At 38.5% G+C, this 18,627-nt stretch overlaps 1 protein-coding gene across 2 annotated transcripts in view; it reads right to left on the reverse strand.

The window, feature by feature from the left end:
- b4galt6 (UDP-Gal:betaGlcNAc beta 1,4- galactosyltransferase, polypeptide 6) overlaps nt 1-17,910 on the reverse strand; it is a 31,328-nt gene extending 13,418 nt beyond the window's left edge. Inside the window, 3 exon segments of one of the 2 annotated variants that reach the window (NM_200938.1) lie at nt 4,621-4,734; nt 8,944-9,060; nt 17,157-17,555. In NM_200938.1, the coding sequence (NP_957232.1) occupies nt 4,621-4,734; nt 8,944-9,060; nt 17,157-17,271 (346 nt within the window). In that variant the 5' untranslated portion in view covers nt 17,272-17,555. 2 annotated transcript variants of the gene reach the window in all.
- Nucleotides 17,911-18,627: the final 717 nt, after the last annotated feature.

Genomic DNA, 18,627 nt, shown 5'->3' on the forward strand with positions numbered 1-18,627 from the left:
AGGAACTGAGTTTGACACCTGTGATGTAAACACTATGGGTAAGCAACGTATGTGCACTTGTACAGGATGCATAAATATATATTTAAAGATGTATAAAGTGTATAGTTTCTGAATGTCTCCGATACACTGAAGTAGAGTAATGACAAAAGCTTTAAACACAAGAATAAATAACACTGTAAACATGAAATACAATTACATTAAATCAAAACAATATTTCTAAAACCTTATATATATTTTTTGCCCAAATAATTGCAGCCTTAGTTAACTCTTTCCAAAATTTGATTGGTTCACCTACGGTAAAATAAAATAAAAAATAAATTAAAAACTTGTATAACATTCATCACGTTCTGAATAAAGCAGCATCCGATCACAGTGGTCTCATGAGGTCAAATAGGTCATAATTCCAACTGAAAATGACCTTTCTAGCCAGTTCAGGCAGCCATCGTCATCAATTGTGTTAATGGTGGACATGGGAAGAGCCGGCGTGATGCGTGCTCTGCTGGGAGAATTCTATGGATTACGTAGCGAGTCAACATTTGTTTTCAAAATGAGTTGGAAAGTGTACCTTCCAAGCTTTATGCAGGTATGTCTCATGTATTGGTGGGGATTTCGCTGTTTATCTGACCACAGTTTACATTGTCGTGCGAGTCTCACATAGACGTTTGCAATAACAAAGCCTTGTGGGCGTGGTCGCATTAAAAATAATGAGCTTAGACTAAGAAACTAGAAATAGAGTTGGTTTCATAATGATTACTTTATCAAACATTATTTGTTTTCAACATGCACTCACTGCATTCAAAAGTAGACACTTCACATGTCTGTGCGTTTTGATTTCATGGTGTTTCAGTGCATTTTATTGACGCATTTCTAGAAGTTGTTCACAGAGAGACAAAAGAAAGAATGCGTGAACTGTTTATTTTCCTTATTTTGCAAAAGCACACATTTTTGTTGTTATTGTGGGTGTATACAAAAAAGTAGACACCTGACAGATTCGATTGATGTATTGCTCTTATCTGTATGATTAAAACTGACAGTCTAATGTAAGTTCTTTCGCCATTAGAAGACGCCTCAAACAGTGTATACAAGTTTGCAGACCCCAGAGTGTGTATAAATACCAAGATATGCAATCTAATAAGTAGTTAAATGTAAGAACTAATCAAAACCACAATTGTGGCCAAAAAAAATGTGTTTACTTTATATTTGTTTCCTTAATTGTATACTTACTTGAACAGCTCATCATTAGCTCACCAACAAGCTAACACCAAACTGTATTCAAATAACATAGACCAGGGGTGCTCAATGCTGTTCCTGGAGAACAAACTTCCTGCAGAGTTCAGCTCCAACCCTGACTAGAGTTGGGTACCGAACCGAATCAGCATGTGAACTCCGGTGCCACTGGTTTTGCGACAAGAGCATAAAGCAGGTTGCGCACGAGAAGCACCGGTCGGCAACACACAGTGTCACGCCACAGATTTTAGAATTTTCAAGTTAGCGGCTGTCCGCCAAGCCACGACTCAGGACACTGTTTATATTTCTGCCGCACAATAGAGCGCGATCTGAATAGTTTCATTTTAAATAACATGCGAATGTGCTGTGCGCACCTAGCCGCTGCTGTGAGTGGCGCATCCAGTGTGTGACGCCCTTAAGAAGCATCAAGGGGTGCATCAAAGGCACACATGAGTACGCTTTGTGTCAAACCATCTCGAAATATTTAATTCCAAACAGGTTTGAGGGATACGAATGTCAGCAATGTCAGGCATTTGTTCTTGTTACAAAGTGCGCAGTACGGTGCATGCGGTGAGCGACTCGCTTCATCAACACGCATGATCGTATTCATCTAATTAGCTTAAACTAAACATACTAAAGTATGGCTGTATTTTACAAGCAAGGATTCTGACACACCAACATGAAGTGGATGCTTTACAAAAGTTGTGTGTAAGGGGGGGAAACACGACAAACTTATGAAATGTGAGAGCTCAAGGAAGCAACTTAAAGGTGAGGAATGGACTGTCTTAAATGTTTTACAATTTTACATGACTTTTCAGAGCTCAAAGGATTTACCAAATTTAGCTCTGACCACACTAAAAATAAATAAATAATATTTCTTAGCCACAAATTTTAAATAATGTGTCAAAACAAACAAAATATAGCTGTATAGTATACTTTTTACTTAACAAATCATTTCTTAAAAAAACAGTTGACACTAGTTAACTACACATAAATGGGAAGTTAATATACTATATACTACTCAAATAATGATAAGGACATACTGAAAGTCTGTTCAAGGCCACCATAAAGACTATTTAGCATTTTAAGCACACATAGGCCTAATATTACTATTGTTTAACCATAAGTTTGAGAATTAACAATAATAATAGGCTAATCATGTTCCCTTTATTTTACACTTACAGAATCGTGAGAAAATCGTGATTTTGATTTTAAGCACAAAAAATTCTTCGACAGCTTGTGACATCATCTGGCACATTATCCGAGTATGTTTACATGGACACCAACACTCTGATTTTAATATGATTAAGACAATACTCTGATCAAGAGTCTACCACGTAAACAGTGATTTTTGATTATCTTAAAGGACCACAGACACAAACTGCGGAGTGACGGCTGGTGACGCAATGACGTTGATGGATCTATGTGCTAACATGTAAGTGGGAATCATGAATGTAACATTCAAAAAGCAACTCATGTAAACACCTGAATCATATGTCTTATTCAGATTAAGGCAAATCATTAGATCACTGATGTCCATGTAAAAGTAGTCACAAGCCCCAAACCCAGAAAAAAGGCGTTCCCTGATTTTGATGACAGCCTTTCCACAGGTTAGTAGTAAGCTAATGTAATATTAATAGCATAATGCCAATCTTTCATTCATGCTAACAAACAACTGATCAAGAGAAATATATTAACGCTATTCAAATATGAAAAATATTAATTGGTGTTTACTTTAAACTTAATATAAATATATTGTTCAATTATAATGATTAAAATAGATTTTTTTTTCAAATAATTTTGTGGCTAATAAGTAGGGATGTAACGGTATTGTAAATATCCTCATACCGCAATATTAATTTTTTTCGATATTACCGTAGTCGCATGACTCGGTAAAACTATAGATCTTCTGAGAAAATTTGCTCAGGCGAATGAAGCGAACGGGAGGTAGCGAAAACTACAATTCCCATCAGCCCAGGCTTAGCCATAATCCCTTGCGGTCTGTTGTCGCTACAGATCCAGTAATGCGGAAATGGAGTGTGCTGCTAGAAGCGGGGATCAAAAAGAGCTGGAAAACCCTAAAGCGGGTGTTGTCGCCGCGCGCGTACTGAATAACGGTGTTGTCGCGCGAGTTCTTATCAGCTGTGTTGTCGCGCGCATTCTGATAAGCTGTGTTGTCGCGCGCCTTCTGATAAGCTGTGTTGTCGCGCGCCTTCTGATAAGCTGTGTTGTCGCGCGCCTTCTGATAAGCTGTGTTGTCGCGCGCCTTCTGATAAGCTGTGTTGTCGCGCGCCTTCTGATAAGCTGTGTTGTTGCGCGCCTTCTGATAAGCTGTGTTGTCGCGCGCCTTCTAATCAGCTGTGTTGTCGCGCGAGTTCTTATCAGCTGTGTTGTCGCGCGCGTACTGTAAAGCGGGGACGGAGGGTATGTCGCGTCGCGGGGGCACTTTTGATCATTTTGGAAGGGAACTTTCTATCCAAGACTAAAAAGGGCATGTGCACTGCACAGGTTGAGCCCTGTGTGTGCACGTGCCTGCAAGTTGGGGAATACGACTAATAATTAGTCATGGGGATTGCAGAAACACAGCACACTGTTCAGATTGATGCAGACATGAGACCTCTAACGTTATCTTACTCATGGTTTGTCCTCTCAAGTGGGGGAAAGACAATGCACAACGTTACCCACTGCTGTCAACCTGGGCCAAGTCATATCTCTCTTGTCCCAGAAACCTCAGTCCCAAATGAGAGGGTTTTTTTCTGTTGCAGGGGACATTGTAAATGCCCAGAGATACCAGCTTTTACCAGATTATATTTATATGATAAGTTTCCTTTAAACCCATCTCTATCTAAGTGAGTGAGTGATTAAATGTTGAATGTGATGAGTTTTCAACACTACTAAATTGAAACTTAATTTTTTTACATGGTTTAATATTTTTTTGTTATTAAAATTGAAGTTCCTGTTTTAAAGCTTACAGATAGATGGCTAATTTGTATGTCATTGACACTTTTGGCACTTTTTTGGAGTATTTTCATAAGTTTTGTTTTTTCCTGTAAATGATTCAATAAATACCGTACCGTGACATTCATACCGAGGTATTACCGTACCGTGAAATTCTGATACCGTTACATCCCTACTAATAAGTATTGGTTCAGGCACCGGTACCTTATTAAATGTATCGATTTAGCACCGGTATCAAAATAACCCCAAACGATACCCAACCCCAACCAAACACAACTAAACCAACCGAGTAGGATCTGAAGGAGCACTTGGTAATTAAAGACAGGTGCTCTTGATCAAGGTTGCAGCTGAACTCTGCAGGAAGGTAGATCACCAGGAACAGGATTGGGCACCCCTGAACAAGACGAACACATTTCATTAGCTTAAAGCACTTACTCATAGAAGGTAACCGTTCTGGACAGGGCAGGTTCTGAGCATATGTGAAGTTCTCTGGGAGGTATGTGGTTGGCTGAGCGATATACTCGCTGGAGTTACTTCCATCTGGATAATCTGTTAAAACAAACACACAATAAAGTCAATGGCAATTGCTGCTCCCATTCCAGTTCCACAGTATTACTTATGACTGAAAAAAGTACTTTAAGAGGAGATTTGATTTTATCCATTGGGAATTAATTGGTCGATGAATTTAATGGAGCGAGTCTGAATGGGTGTGTCTAAACAGCTCTTCAGCTATTGTTTAAGATCATTCAGCAGCCTGCATTATATATGATGCTAGAGAAGCTATGCTTCAGAGGAAAACTACATTTCTGCATTTTGATTAAATATTCAACCAATGTTTCTTCTTTGGAAGAGTAATAAATACTTCACAGCGAGACCAGGGACATTCATTAAGTGAGAAAATAAGATGAAATTGACTGTGTGTAGAGGAACAGAATCTAACGAGCCAAAGGTTTACTTCCCTTGCTCGGCTTCGATCTGACTCGCAGAAAGTCCACAGGGTGTCATTTTTGTCATAAATCCACCATATATAGCATTTTTGTATATAGACAAAGTGCTTGCATTTCCACTGCCAAAAAGGTACCATTGTTAGAAATGTCAAAGTAAAGCTATGGGTTGTTCACATATCACAAGAAGCACTTCTCACAAAACAAATGCTTATTCACATTAACACTTGTGTATAAACGTTTATTACTAACTTTCCTATGAACATGATTTGCTTATAACTGCAGATCAATGATAGAAAATAGCCTATTGTAACATCTGCAATAGTATAAAATGCAACATATATGAACACATGCAGACCCTTACAGTCTCTGATATGTTACCAATTACAGTAAAACTACACACAGCAGACATTTAGTCCTTATTTGGCTTCAAAAACAAAACACAACTGTGATGGTCATTATTTAATTTTTATTTCTATTATCATATTGACGATCTGTAATTGAATCCCAATGGTCACTAGGGCTGCACGATTAATCGAAAAAAGGTCATGATCTTGATTCGACCCTACACACAATGTTAATTCAGCGTTTCCACGATTCAGCCCATTATATTTTAAAGGTCAGGAGAAAAGCAAGGCAGTCGCACAAGTCTTCACAGCAACATGGACACCTTCAAATGGCGTTAAAAGTGTCAAATATTGTATTTATGAGCAGGGTTTGATATTGACTTTTTTGATTACTAGCCAGTGTGGCTAGTAGTTTTCCAATATTACTAGACCCAATTTTGTTGTTGGGAAAATATATTTTATTTGCATAAATATGACTTTGACATGCTAAAATTACTTGATTTAGATTTTGTGTTATGTCCACATGCCTCATTCATTTCACTTTTTGTGTGTCGTGTATGAGCTTCCTCAGTGAGCATGAGCACAAGGGTCATGGTTTCATAGTGTTGTACTACAAGTAGTTTTTATTTCACATGACTTTTCAGAGCTCAAAGGATTTACCAAATTTAGCTCTGACCACGCTAAAAAATAAATAAATTGTATTTCTTCGCCACAAATTTTAAATAATGTGTCAAAACAAGCAAAATATAGCTGTATACTATAATTTTCATTTAACAAATAATTTCTTTAAAAAAAAACAGTTGACACTAACTAAACATAAATGGGAAGATAATATACTATATACTGCTCAAATAATGGTTAAAGAGAAAGCAACTGGTGCTGCTTATAAAAAGACCAATCTGGAGCTCTTGAAAGCAGCAGGATTGTGGGTGCATGAACAACACTTGTCTAGTCTATTTGAAAAATAACCGATCACATCAGTTGCGATTCCAGGCCCGGTTGTTTTTAAGCAAAGAAAAGCAACCGCGCATGTGTTTTAAACAGTCACGCGCATCACATCAGTCATCTATCCTCTCATTCAATATTCAACCGGCTTTCTTTTTTGAATAGTTGTATTCTGATATCATCATTTTACTGTGAATTAATAAACAGGACATATTGAAAGTCTGTTCAAGTCCACCATAAAGACTATTTAGCATTTTAAGCACACATAGGCCTAATATTATTGTTTAACAATATGTTTAAGAATTACCAATAATAATAGGCTAATCATGTTATCTTTATTTTACACTTACAGAATCGTGAGAAAATCATGATCTTGATTTTAAGCAAAAAAAAAAAAAAAATTTCGAGATTCACATTTTTTGCCAGAATCGTGCAGCCCTAATGGTCACCTAATGGAAAGCCATTCAAAAGCGCCTTGGATGGTGGTTCTGTCTCACATTAACTGTCATTGCAGGACTTTGGCATTGGCATTTTCCCGCACTGGAATTTTGACCAATCGATAAGCAGTTTAGGAACTATGTTCAACAACATCTGGCCAATGAGAAATGTGGATTTTGTCAGATGACTACATTTTGGTTCTTTTCATCCGGTTCGGACCAAAGCCAGCAGTGTGGTGTGAAAACCACCCAAAGAAGGCAGAAAATGCTACAATGTATCATTTAATGCCCTTGGTCCGGACCAAATGAAGCGAACTACAGATGTCAAAGCACCCTAAAAGAGCAGTCTCAACAGATATTAAGCAGACAGTCTACTAATACTCAAATGGACGATCAAAAAAAGTGTTACCAATATACTAATGGCCCGTTTCCACTGAGTGGTACGGTACGTCACGGTTCGGTTTGGTAAGCTTTTATGGCCATTTCCACTGTCAAAAGGCGTACCGAACCAAACTGTACCGTACCACTTTTTCGGGACCCTTTCGAAAGGGTCCCAAACACAAGAAAGGGTACCAAAAGGCAAAGCTAGTCGCGCAGCTGAACGCTATTGGTTTACAGAAGAGATACGTCATTCACTTACAACAAGCCAGAATGTAAACAAAGGACCCGCCATGTTTGAAATACAAAGTGAGAGATTACAGCGGAATTATATATTCATATATCATCGTCCTGATGAACAGCCACACAGCCATGGAGTAGAGCAGAATCTACCCTGTGCCTCGCAGTTTTTTTACGAGCCAGTCTGACGCGCGAGCGGTTTCGCTTTCTTCCTTGCGCTCGCCGCGCGTCTATATCTGAAATAACAAACATCTTGAGCTGATAATAATAACATACGCTTGATTATTGACATGCTTTGGAAACCCGATCCCGTGAGAAGCTGACAAACGCGGGAATGACATATTCAGAAAGAAAAGGACAAACGCGAGAGTGGAGCGCGGAAAAAAGGAGCACGTTATTTCTTCAGCAAACGTGAACAAACTGCCTTGTTTTAATTTTTATCATCATCTTTTGGACTAATATGAACTGGGAATGATGGAATGACTCTCTAACAGAGGCTACATGTGCTGCTGAAGATTACAGACACAGATGAGAGGTTTTCACTGACTGTAGGCTATACTTTGTGTTGTTTTGAACCTAATTAAGAACAAAATGTATTATATGTGTAGTTTTTCTGTAGTTGGTAAAATATCGGAGACTGTAAGGGTCTGTATGTGTTCATATATGTTCATTTATTTATTTATTTTATATAATTACAGACGTTACAGTAGGCTATTTTGCACTGTCATTGATATGCAGTTATAATCATCTTATGTTCATAGAAAAGTTAGTAATAAACATTTATACAGAAGTATTTATGTGTGTAAAGCATCTGTTTTGTGAGAAGTGCTTTTCATATGATATGTGAACGACCTGTGCAGCTTTACTGTAGACATTGCCTCGAGCGAGAGTGATGCGACTGAAACTTTGTGTCTTACACCACGCCCACCAAAAGGGTACCATTTATAGTGGAAACGCAAGCCTGATAAAAGTGACCCGTACCGACCCGAACTGTACCAGTCAGTGGAAACGAGCCATAAATGTTTTATAAGAGCAATCAAATATAGATAAGGTAACTTTTATTGAGCTACAGCATTTGGGTATTTTCATTTACACAATATATTCAGGCTTTATACAACTATCAAAAAAAAAAAAAAAACAGTTTAAAAGATACACCTATGATATTGATTATCTAAATGCTCATTTTATAGATATTAATGTTAACTTTGACACAAGTAAAGGCTGAATATATAAATACAATCTTTACAGATTTTATTATTGTTTTATTGATCATACATTTATATTAAGTGCAGGTTTAATTACTATTTATTATTATAAATATTACACCTTGTATATGGGAATTAGATGTGTGGTTTTACCAAATATACTCACGCAAAATATGCATTAAAAAACAAAAAGAGAGATTTGACATTCATCATGATAATTATCAATATGAACAGATTTTAGTGATATGGCATTCACTCTTACCTGTGCCGTTGAGTGTACTGTTCTTGTTGGTGTATAGTCTGATCATGTGACCAATGGTCCGCACATTGTCTCGCAACATGATACCCTGAGCCTGTACCATGAAGAAATATGTGTTGACTGAAACAGAGAAAGAAAAAGAGAATGAATTTCCCAAATGATGCAGAGAGGAAACCATTAAGGTGAACAGCACAGTGATCTCAGAAGAGAACTGCTGAACAAAACAAAAGCGTAAATCACAAATTCGCAAACATCCTCATTGTAAAAATAACTAGCAGGGCAGTAAAAACTGTAAGCTTTTATTTTGAATTCCATCCTCTCAACAAGAAACAATGATGAGAAAATGGCGATTATTTTGAAACTACACGAAGCTATCACTAAGCATCAATGGCTTTCTGTGGTTTCGCCTCAGTTCCTGTCAGTGTAATGTAGATTTAATTTACCCACTACAGCAAGGTTGCGTCAGCATTCCCAAGTTCAGATATGAAGAGAAATGAACCGAGATCAGCAGAATGTCTACCGATGAGTTTCAGCTGTGTATCTGAAGGAAAGCTATACCAAGTTTCACATCCTCCAATGGGAAAACTGTATAAGCTGCCAAGTGTACACCCATAACATCTGTGTAGACCATATAAATAAGCAAATGATCTTTTGGCTTTTGCAAAGAAGGTTTTCTTGTGTATAAAAGATAAGGCATGCAATCTTGTTCTCATAGGTACAATTTGATAAAAAAAAAAAAAATCACTTGACATTTGTTTGTATATATTAGAGATTAACTTGAGCCAATAACTGTAAATGTTCTACTCTGTAACAGCTTGTTTTTTTAAACACCATGACGGATACTGTGAAGAATTTTCATGTCATGAAATAAAACAATCATAATTTCATGATTAAATGCAATCCATATTTAGAGTAACTTTTCTCAAAATGTTAACCCAATAATATTAAGTAGCATGGATTTAGTTCAATGGGACTAAATCCAGAACACTAATTTAATATCCTTCAAGGATAAAGGATTTTTACCAAGAACAAATTGAAATATTATGTCATCTTAGAATGGTCAGTTCGGAAATGGCTATAGCAATCAGGCTTTGTCAATTTAAAAATATGGGTAACACTTTACAATAAGGCTCATTAGTTAATGCATTTACTAACATAAACTAATGATGAGCAACACTTGTGCAGCATTTATTAATCAAAATTAAACATTTACTATTGCATTATGAACATCCAAGTCCTTGCTTGTTAACATCAGCTAATGCACCGTGAGCTAACATGAACTAACTATGAACTACTGTATTTTCATTAACTAACGTTTACTAACATGAACAAATACTGTAGTAAATGTATTGTTTATTGTTTGTTCATGTTAGTTAATGCATTAATTAACATTAACTTATGAACTATTGTAAAGTGTGACCAAAATATGTATTCAATTTATTAACATATAAATGTATTACTGCTTTCAGATCCATAGGGGTACAGCACAATTTGAGCTCTTTTGTGACATTATCTGGTTCCTCATTTCCTGTGATTCAAATTCAATAGTATCCATGTACCCATGTACAAATATTTAAATAAAGATCTTCAGCAGGTTACTTTAATAAAACTTGAAAAGGTCTGATGAAACTAGAAATCAATGTAGTCTCAAAAAAATATAGTCTAGTCAATTAAAATAGTTTTTTCAGATTTAAAAAAAAAATTTGTCTCAAAACAAAGTTGGTTAGGATTTTAGGCCTTCTAACACCTTGCCAAGGCCAACATCCCAGAAAAGTTGGCTGTAGCCAGTAAACGCATTGAAGCTACCATTAGCTGAGGTCATGGGTTCGGCCTTCTTTGACTCGGACTTCAACAAAATAGCCGTTGGGTTCATTGTGTTCCCTCTTGAATTATTTGCTTGGTTTTGTGACTTCAGTTTTTGCTCCGATTCCTTGCTGATTAGCCAATCAAATCGCAAACAGTCGATTCTTCATGCTGAATTGGGTAAAGTTGCTTCAACGTTAACCTGGTGAGAGGTGATGTGTGGAACACACCAAATCCTCACCAATGTAAGAACACAGGCCAACATCAGTTTGGTGTGTTCCGGCCTTAACAGTTTACCACTACTTAGGATTTCAAACTGTGTTTTTTTTAGCATACTAAACTTACAATATCTTCACTTTAAGTATATCAGGACATTATGTGTTTGTATAATGGTTGGGCGATGTTGGCCAATTTGTTATCGTATGATGTCTAATCTGAACATCACTATGAATGATGGCATCATCATCATAGGCAAATTAATTATTATGATTATATGAATTTGTAGCCTACTGTTTCAACTACCTGACCCGCATGGTCTTTGTTTTACCCATAACCAAATCATAAACAAAATAAAAATAAGCTGCACACAAATTTTTTTGCTAGACTCTGCAATGAATAGGCAGAGTGATCCGAGTCGTTATAATAGAGACGACAAACATGGTTGGTAAAAAAGGTGCACAACCAACAGGAACCAGCCAACAGTACCTGAGGTTTTCGCTAAAATTACTAAGTAAAAGCGTGAAAGCGAAGGATTGAAGCAGCGCATGTCTGTGTGTGTGTGGTCAGGTGATGTGCGTTTTTATCTGTGTACAGCTGTGTAGACGGAGAGCTGACGTCGTTCAGAAATGCTAGGTGAAACAGCCGTTTGGACGTGGATCGTTTTCGTTCTAAAATGCCATTTTAAAACTAAGACATATTAGCGTAAACAGGGCCTAAAGCCTGGTTTATACTTCTGCGTCAAGTGACCGGCGTAACCCACTGCGCATGCAACGCGCGTAACTGTGCATTTACTTCTGCGAGCGGTCTCTGTTGGTCTGCATTAACAATTCCGAAACGCTAGTTGGCCGTGAGGTGTTAATGTTTCTCTGTGTCGATTTTCTTCGCTGCTGTTATGTTTTTTCTGAACACTTCCAGGATGTGCAAGTGGCTCAAATTCGCTCATTTTGAGGCAGGAACCGGCGGATGTGCTACAACTTTAACTATGAGGTAAACACAAAACAAAACTTTACATCCGGAGCTCCTTCACTGGACTCCACACTTGTAAACAATCGCTCCATCAGGCTCGCACCATTCACGCAGCTCTCTGTCCCGCCCAGACTCATCAGCGCTACCAAGCCGACCAATCACAGAGCTTGCGCTACGCGTCGTTGCAACGTGTAGTTACATTTTGTGAGAGGTGCACGTCAGCGACGCCGACAGCCATGGCGAAGGGCTATGCGTCAACGCCGTAGCATACGCCGGCGTTTGACACAGAAGTATAAATCAGCCTTAAGTGTGTATTTTTCTTGAGTGGGTTGCTGCTGTGATGAGGGCGGGGCAAAAGATTGCGATGCCGACTCAGCAACGTGATGTCTCTCAGCGATGGAAGATGTCATTGTCTATTGACCCAACCCTAGTGTGCATAGACAATAACCTACTTTTCTAAACTTAAATGCTATAAAGATTCAAGCAATGACATAATTATCTCATGGGTTTAGACATCACATCAAAAAAAAAAAAAAAAAAAGCTTTGTTGTAGAAACTGCACCACAGTCAGTAAATTCACAAAGCTGATCTTTAAGTGACTGAGAATATAGCAGCCATTAAAATGAGAAAAAAAATTACTCCAAGCCTAGGGACAAAAAGCACACATTGGTCCTTCTTAAGCGCCCAGAGCTCTTCATAAATTAGACACAGTCCAGTGAATGCCAGTCAAACAACTGTGTGGAAAAAAAGCATTACCTTTCTTGGACACTGTTACTAAAAACACAGCGACAGCCATTAAACAGGATTTGGGTGTGTGTGTTTCTAGTGTTGTGGAATTTTGTTGGAGGGTTGCCTGGATTTTTTCTGAATATTTTAGTATAGACCCTGCATGAGGGACAGCAGACTACAGGTCTAGCATGTCTACAAATCAACACAATTGTGACTACCAAGGTGGTGAAATCCCATCTTTAGGCTACAAGAGAACAACAGCATTCAGAAAGAATGAAGATGTTAAATTACACAGGCTAAGAGCAACTTAGCATTTATGAAAGCATTCAATAGAGTCAAGACAAACTAAAAACTGCTCGAACTCAGTGCTGCATTTGACACTGTCGATCACAGCATACTTTTGGATAGGCTGGAAAACTGGGTTGGGCTGGCTGGGACGGTCCTCTAATGGTTTAGATCTTACCTTGAAGGGAGAGGTTACCATGTCAGTATAGGTGACCATAGGTCAAGGTGGACACCCATGACATGTGGAGTCCCACAGGGCTCGATTCTGGCACCTCTCCGTTCAACCTTTACATGCTCCCTCTGAGCCAAATAATGAGAAAGAACCAACCACAGCTAAGCTATCTACTTAGATCTGAGTGATCTAAGATCTACTGCCTAATGACTACAGCCCTATTGACACCCTCTGTCAGTGCATTGACGAAATTAACAGTTGGTTGTGCCAAAACTTTCTTTAGTTAAACAAAGAGAAAACTGACGTCATTGCGTTTGGGAACAGAGATGAGGTTCTCAAGGTGAATGCGTACCTTGGCACTAAGGGTCAAACGACAAAAAAATAAGGTCAAGAATCTTGGTGCGACTCTGGAGTCAGATCTGAGTTTCAATAGTCATGTCAAAGCAGTCAGTAAATCAGCATACTATCATCTCAAAAACATTGCAAGAATCAGATGCTTTGTTTCCAATGAAGACCTAGAGAAACTTGTTCATGCTTTTATCAGCAGTAGGGTGGATTACTGTAACGGCCTCCTCAATGGCCTTCCCAAAAAGACAGTCAGACAGTTGCAGCTCATCCAGAATGCTGCGGCCAGGATTCTGACCAGAAGCAGGAAATCAGAGCACATCACACCTGTCCTCAGGTCTTTACACTGGCTTCCAGTTACACTCAGAATAGAGTTTAAAGTATTATTACTTGTCTATAAATCATTAAATGGCCTAGGACCTTAATACATTACAGATATGCTGACTGAATACAAACCTAACAGATCACTCAGATCTTTAGGATCATATAATCTAGAAGTTCTAAGAGTTCAGTCGAAGCAGGGTGAATCGGCTTTCAGCCACCATGCCACCCGCTGCTGGAATCAGCTTCCAGAAATGATCAGATGTGCTCCAACATTAGGCACATTTAAATCAAGACTGAAAACACATCTGTTTAGCTGTGCCTTTACTGAATGAGCACTGTGCTGCGTCCGACAGATCGCACTATCATGTTTTTCTTTTCTTTTTTATTATCTTATAACCTATTAACACATTTTTAACAGTTTTATTTGTTTTAATCTTATTTTTATAATTCTTATTATTTGTTTTTATTTTCTTTCACATCTCTCTTTTATTCCTGTTTATGTAAAGCACTTTGAATTGCCACTGTGTATGAAACGTGCTATATAAATAAACTTGCCTTGCCTTAAAAATGGGTTAAGACAGTGGTTTGTGGCCTACAACTATATACAAAAGGATATTTAAGAGTATAGCTCAGTTTTTTTTACTGACAGTAATGTGCAACCGTTGATAGTGCAGACAATATGCGTAAAAGAAACATGTTAATCTTTCTTCAGCATTTAAATTTTGACTAAGTTTGTCTTTGTGCTTTTTGAAAGCAGAACTGCAATACTATATATTTTATATCATGACAACAAGGACAACAGTTTGTGCCATCATCAGTAGATGCTGTTTTAGATTTTTTACCTTTTTCAACTTTTCAGCTATGAAAACAACAACACAATTCAATCTTGACACTTTAAAGGTTCACAAAACTCTCGAGTACTTTTTAAAAAATGTTTTAACAGATTTGTGTGTGTTAAGCATCAGTTAAGACAATGTTAGCACCTGTTGGCTTTAATTGTGGGAAAAAGCGGATAGTTTTGAGCTTTACTCAGCTAATTTTAGCTTCCGGGTTTAAAATGGGCAACGTAGCGCAAAACTGCAAGTGCAAAGATGATGCGTTGGTTTCTTATTATTATTCATAGCGGAGTTTTCTTATCCTATGAAAAGACCCGGCTTCTCAATTATTCATGACTGCACGTGCTAAGGCAAGATCAAACTGAACAGAAATCTCCAATACGTCTGTGCCAGAGTGTGTCTTATTACATCTTACAGTGTGATGCATTAATGCATGAGTAAGGCTTGGTTCAAACCAATCAGCGCGCTCTATTGTGCAACTTCATTAATATTCATTACTGTCACAGTGTTTAGACGACAGAGACGCCACGTTGTGTTGGCAAAACAAGTGTGAAGTGTTGCTTTTATAGTTTGCTGCAGTTAAGTTTTGTTTTCATTTTCTCTCTGTGAGAGCTCAGCTGGAGCAACTCGTGGATTAACAGTGTACGCGACGCTCGACAACAATAACTTACGTGTCTAAGGAGGAACATTGTTTACCTGAGAGCTGTTCTCATCTGCAAACGCTGAGATCCGGATTCGCTTGTAGTATTCTCTTCATAAAGACGCGGCTCTAGTTGCTGGTGATTGTCCTGTCTCTACAGATTTGGTAAGTGAGCGACCAGTGCTCTTTGTTTATTCAGTTTGTTCGTATCGAACTAAGTTAACTATTGCACCGAGTGTAAACATGTTAGCACCACAACCAAACTTTAACCTCGTGTAGGGTTTCCACCGCATTTAGTGACCGGAATAACACACGCGGCTTTCTGACACTACCTGCCGAGTGCATCTAAGTTTCTGGGAAATGCGGAGGGTTTTTTTCTCTTATTCGCCGTGCGGTATCAAACATTGCATGAAAAATACACGCTTAGAGCAGTTCCTCGAATCAATTATCTCGTTTGTCGCAAGGGACATGAATGAATTCCCTGAATGAAAGAGCCAAACTGCAGTGAAGTCAACCATTTAATAATTTGGCAAATAATTCGACTACAGATGTCCATGTAGGTTAAACACCATCACTTTCTACTGTGTGTGTGTGTGTGTGTGTGTGTGTGTGTGTGTATTTTGACTCTGAAACTCGCGCGTGCCCAAACAGACACTCCCACACCATCCCACTTTTCTTCCTCCGACACTCCCCCAAACAGAGCTGGACACGCCCACTTTTCTGACTTTTTCCAAAGTAGAGGTGTGAAAACACCCTGCTGAAACGAGGGGGTTTCATGGCCCTTTAACTTGAAGTCTATGATGGTTTTCGTGTTGCCGTTGTGGTTTGTTGCACTTCAAAAACATTGTTTTGCTTTAAATGGCATTAAATAAACTGATTACAGCATTTTAAAACATACTGAACATTATCATTACTAATAATTTCAATAAAGATTACATTATATGCGTTAATATGTAGATTCAGCACAAGCTCAAGTCACATTTCTAAGATAAAGACTTATAGAATTACACTTAAAGTCATATAGTTTGACTAACTAGTAATCACTCTATACATGATGTACATTTAATGTGTATTTAAACTAAATGTAAATAACATGCAATGTTTCCAAAATATTCACTCATTTCTGCTTTATATTCTAAATCACAATTTATTACCTATAGCCTGTATTTTTTTTTACTATGTTTTAAAAGCATGCTGAATTTTACTATTTCAACAAGGATAATATAGATAGTATCCTACATAGTCTAACACACTGCTAACTATGTTCTTAGTGAGGGAAACATTGCAGATATGTTACATATTACAAGGAAGGAAATCAGCTTTATCAGAACTGAATCACCAGATAGTAAGTTTTACATGTTGCCACCATGGTTTGTTATGCTAACGAGCGGCCATGCTTGCTGTGTTTTTACCAATTATGAACTTGTAGTGTTTTGAAAAGTGATAGTAAATACACCTCAAAGAGATATAAACTGAACACAACCATATAGTTTATGAGTAAAGCCAACAAGACGCGACTACACACATGGAGTACAGTGTAGCTCAAATACACAAACTTAGATAGCGTAGCTAAAAAGACTTAGAAAGCCTGGGTATTATAACAAGGTTAAAGTGAAATCTGCACGGTATACAAACATCTCAAAACCTAGTTATCCACCTATCTAGACGGCAATTGTTGGACATCACATGCGCAGTGGGACATTTCTAAACAACACAATAGCTGTTTATTTAGGTGGATCACTGGGTTTTTAAACACAACCCGTCGCTAGTGCTTGTTAGTTTGGGGAGGTGGCGATCAGTATCAGAGTCAGTGATGAATGAAACACGATTAACACGTTTATTCGCATCACTCCCGATGAGCCACGAGGGCCGGTTAAGTTATCAGAGCCGGACTTACCTATCCCGGGAGCCACATAAATAAAGTAGAGGCAGGTCGTGGACATGGAGAAGAAAAAGATGAAGGCCATTAAGGAGCGGTTGGACAACCGCATCAGCCGCCTCCACTTCCACATTGTGTCTCGGCTACTAGCTATCCGTCACTCCCATAAAAACACGCAGATCGCAGAAAAGAGACGCTGTTGGCTGTGCTGAAAACGGTCATCCGGGTGGGAAATGCGGTGCTAAATCAGGCTGCTGGTAAAGTCCGCATCGTTCATTCAGCTGGATGCAAGGCCGCAGTGCTCGCTCGCTCTCCCAACAAAGTCAAGAAATTTCCAGATCGAAAAATAAATAAATAATAAAACGTGCTACATCAAACGCCGTCCGTGCTCGGCGGGCGGTCAGCGCGATGCATTTTGTCCGGTGCTGAGGCTGCTTGAGTGTTCCGGTGTGTTTCTAGTGTAGGCAGACACGCCTCGTCGCGTTGATGATGATGATGTTTGGAAATGATGAAGGGAGTGAAAGTGATGATGATGAGGGACCTGCCCTTCCTCCCTCTTCCCCCCTTTTTCTCTCGGTGTGAAATCCCCCCCACGCTCCAGGGAACGCTTCTCCGACACGGCGGCGAAGAAAGGCGCTCGGGCCGCAGAGGACACCGCGATGACCGGGAAGGGAGTGGGAGTGGGAGAGCCGAGAAACGTGACGGATCTCGACCGGAATTCCTCCGATATCGGTTCTGCTGTCGGTGCAGGTGCAGACACCGTTTCCGGTAGGCGTGACTAACAAAATGGCTGCCAGTAAAAAGCGTCATCATCGTGGTTTACGCTTGAAGACAGTTTTCAAAATAAAAGTCATACAACGTCAGAATAAGGGCGAGGGATAGGGAAAAACGTTAGCTCATACAGAGGTTAATATTCATTCTGGCTGGTTTTAACCATCCTAACTTTTTTTTAAACACACTTGATAAACGTAATCTCATAAACTACTCTAAGCCACGTGTTTGTGATAGAAATATTACAAGCATGTGGTGAGAATGTTAAAATTAGTATATCCAACCTTTAAAAAAAAAACTAACTATAGTTTTACTACAAATTAAAAATAAATAATAATTTCAAAACATGGTAATTGTAGTCTAACCATGGTAGCTACAAACTGGGCAAATCCATTGTAATCTATTGAGAGTAAAACTGGTTTAAAATGGTATTAAATCTTCCAAAATGGTTGTTACTACACATTTACTATACTGGTTAATATTTGTAATGGAGGAAGCAGCTGAACACATTAACAGCTTGGAACTTGGACTTCAAACTTATCAACAAAATAATTGCTGACTAAGTGGGTTGCCAACATAGCCAGAAAGCACTGAAAGCACATTTCTAATTGCCTCTGGCTGTCTCTCAAATCCTAGCTGAAACCTAGCAAAATCTAGCTGTGTAACTAGAAAACATTATTAACTGCACACTGGTGCATGAAGGATTACTGTGCATCAA

This window comes from Danio rerio, chromosome 20, assembly GCF_049306965.1.
Source record: "Danio rerio strain Tuebingen ecotype United States chromosome 20, GRCz12tu, whole genome shotgun sequence".
Taxonomy (NCBI): domain Eukaryota; kingdom Metazoa; phylum Chordata; class Actinopteri; order Cypriniformes; family Danionidae; genus Danio; species Danio rerio.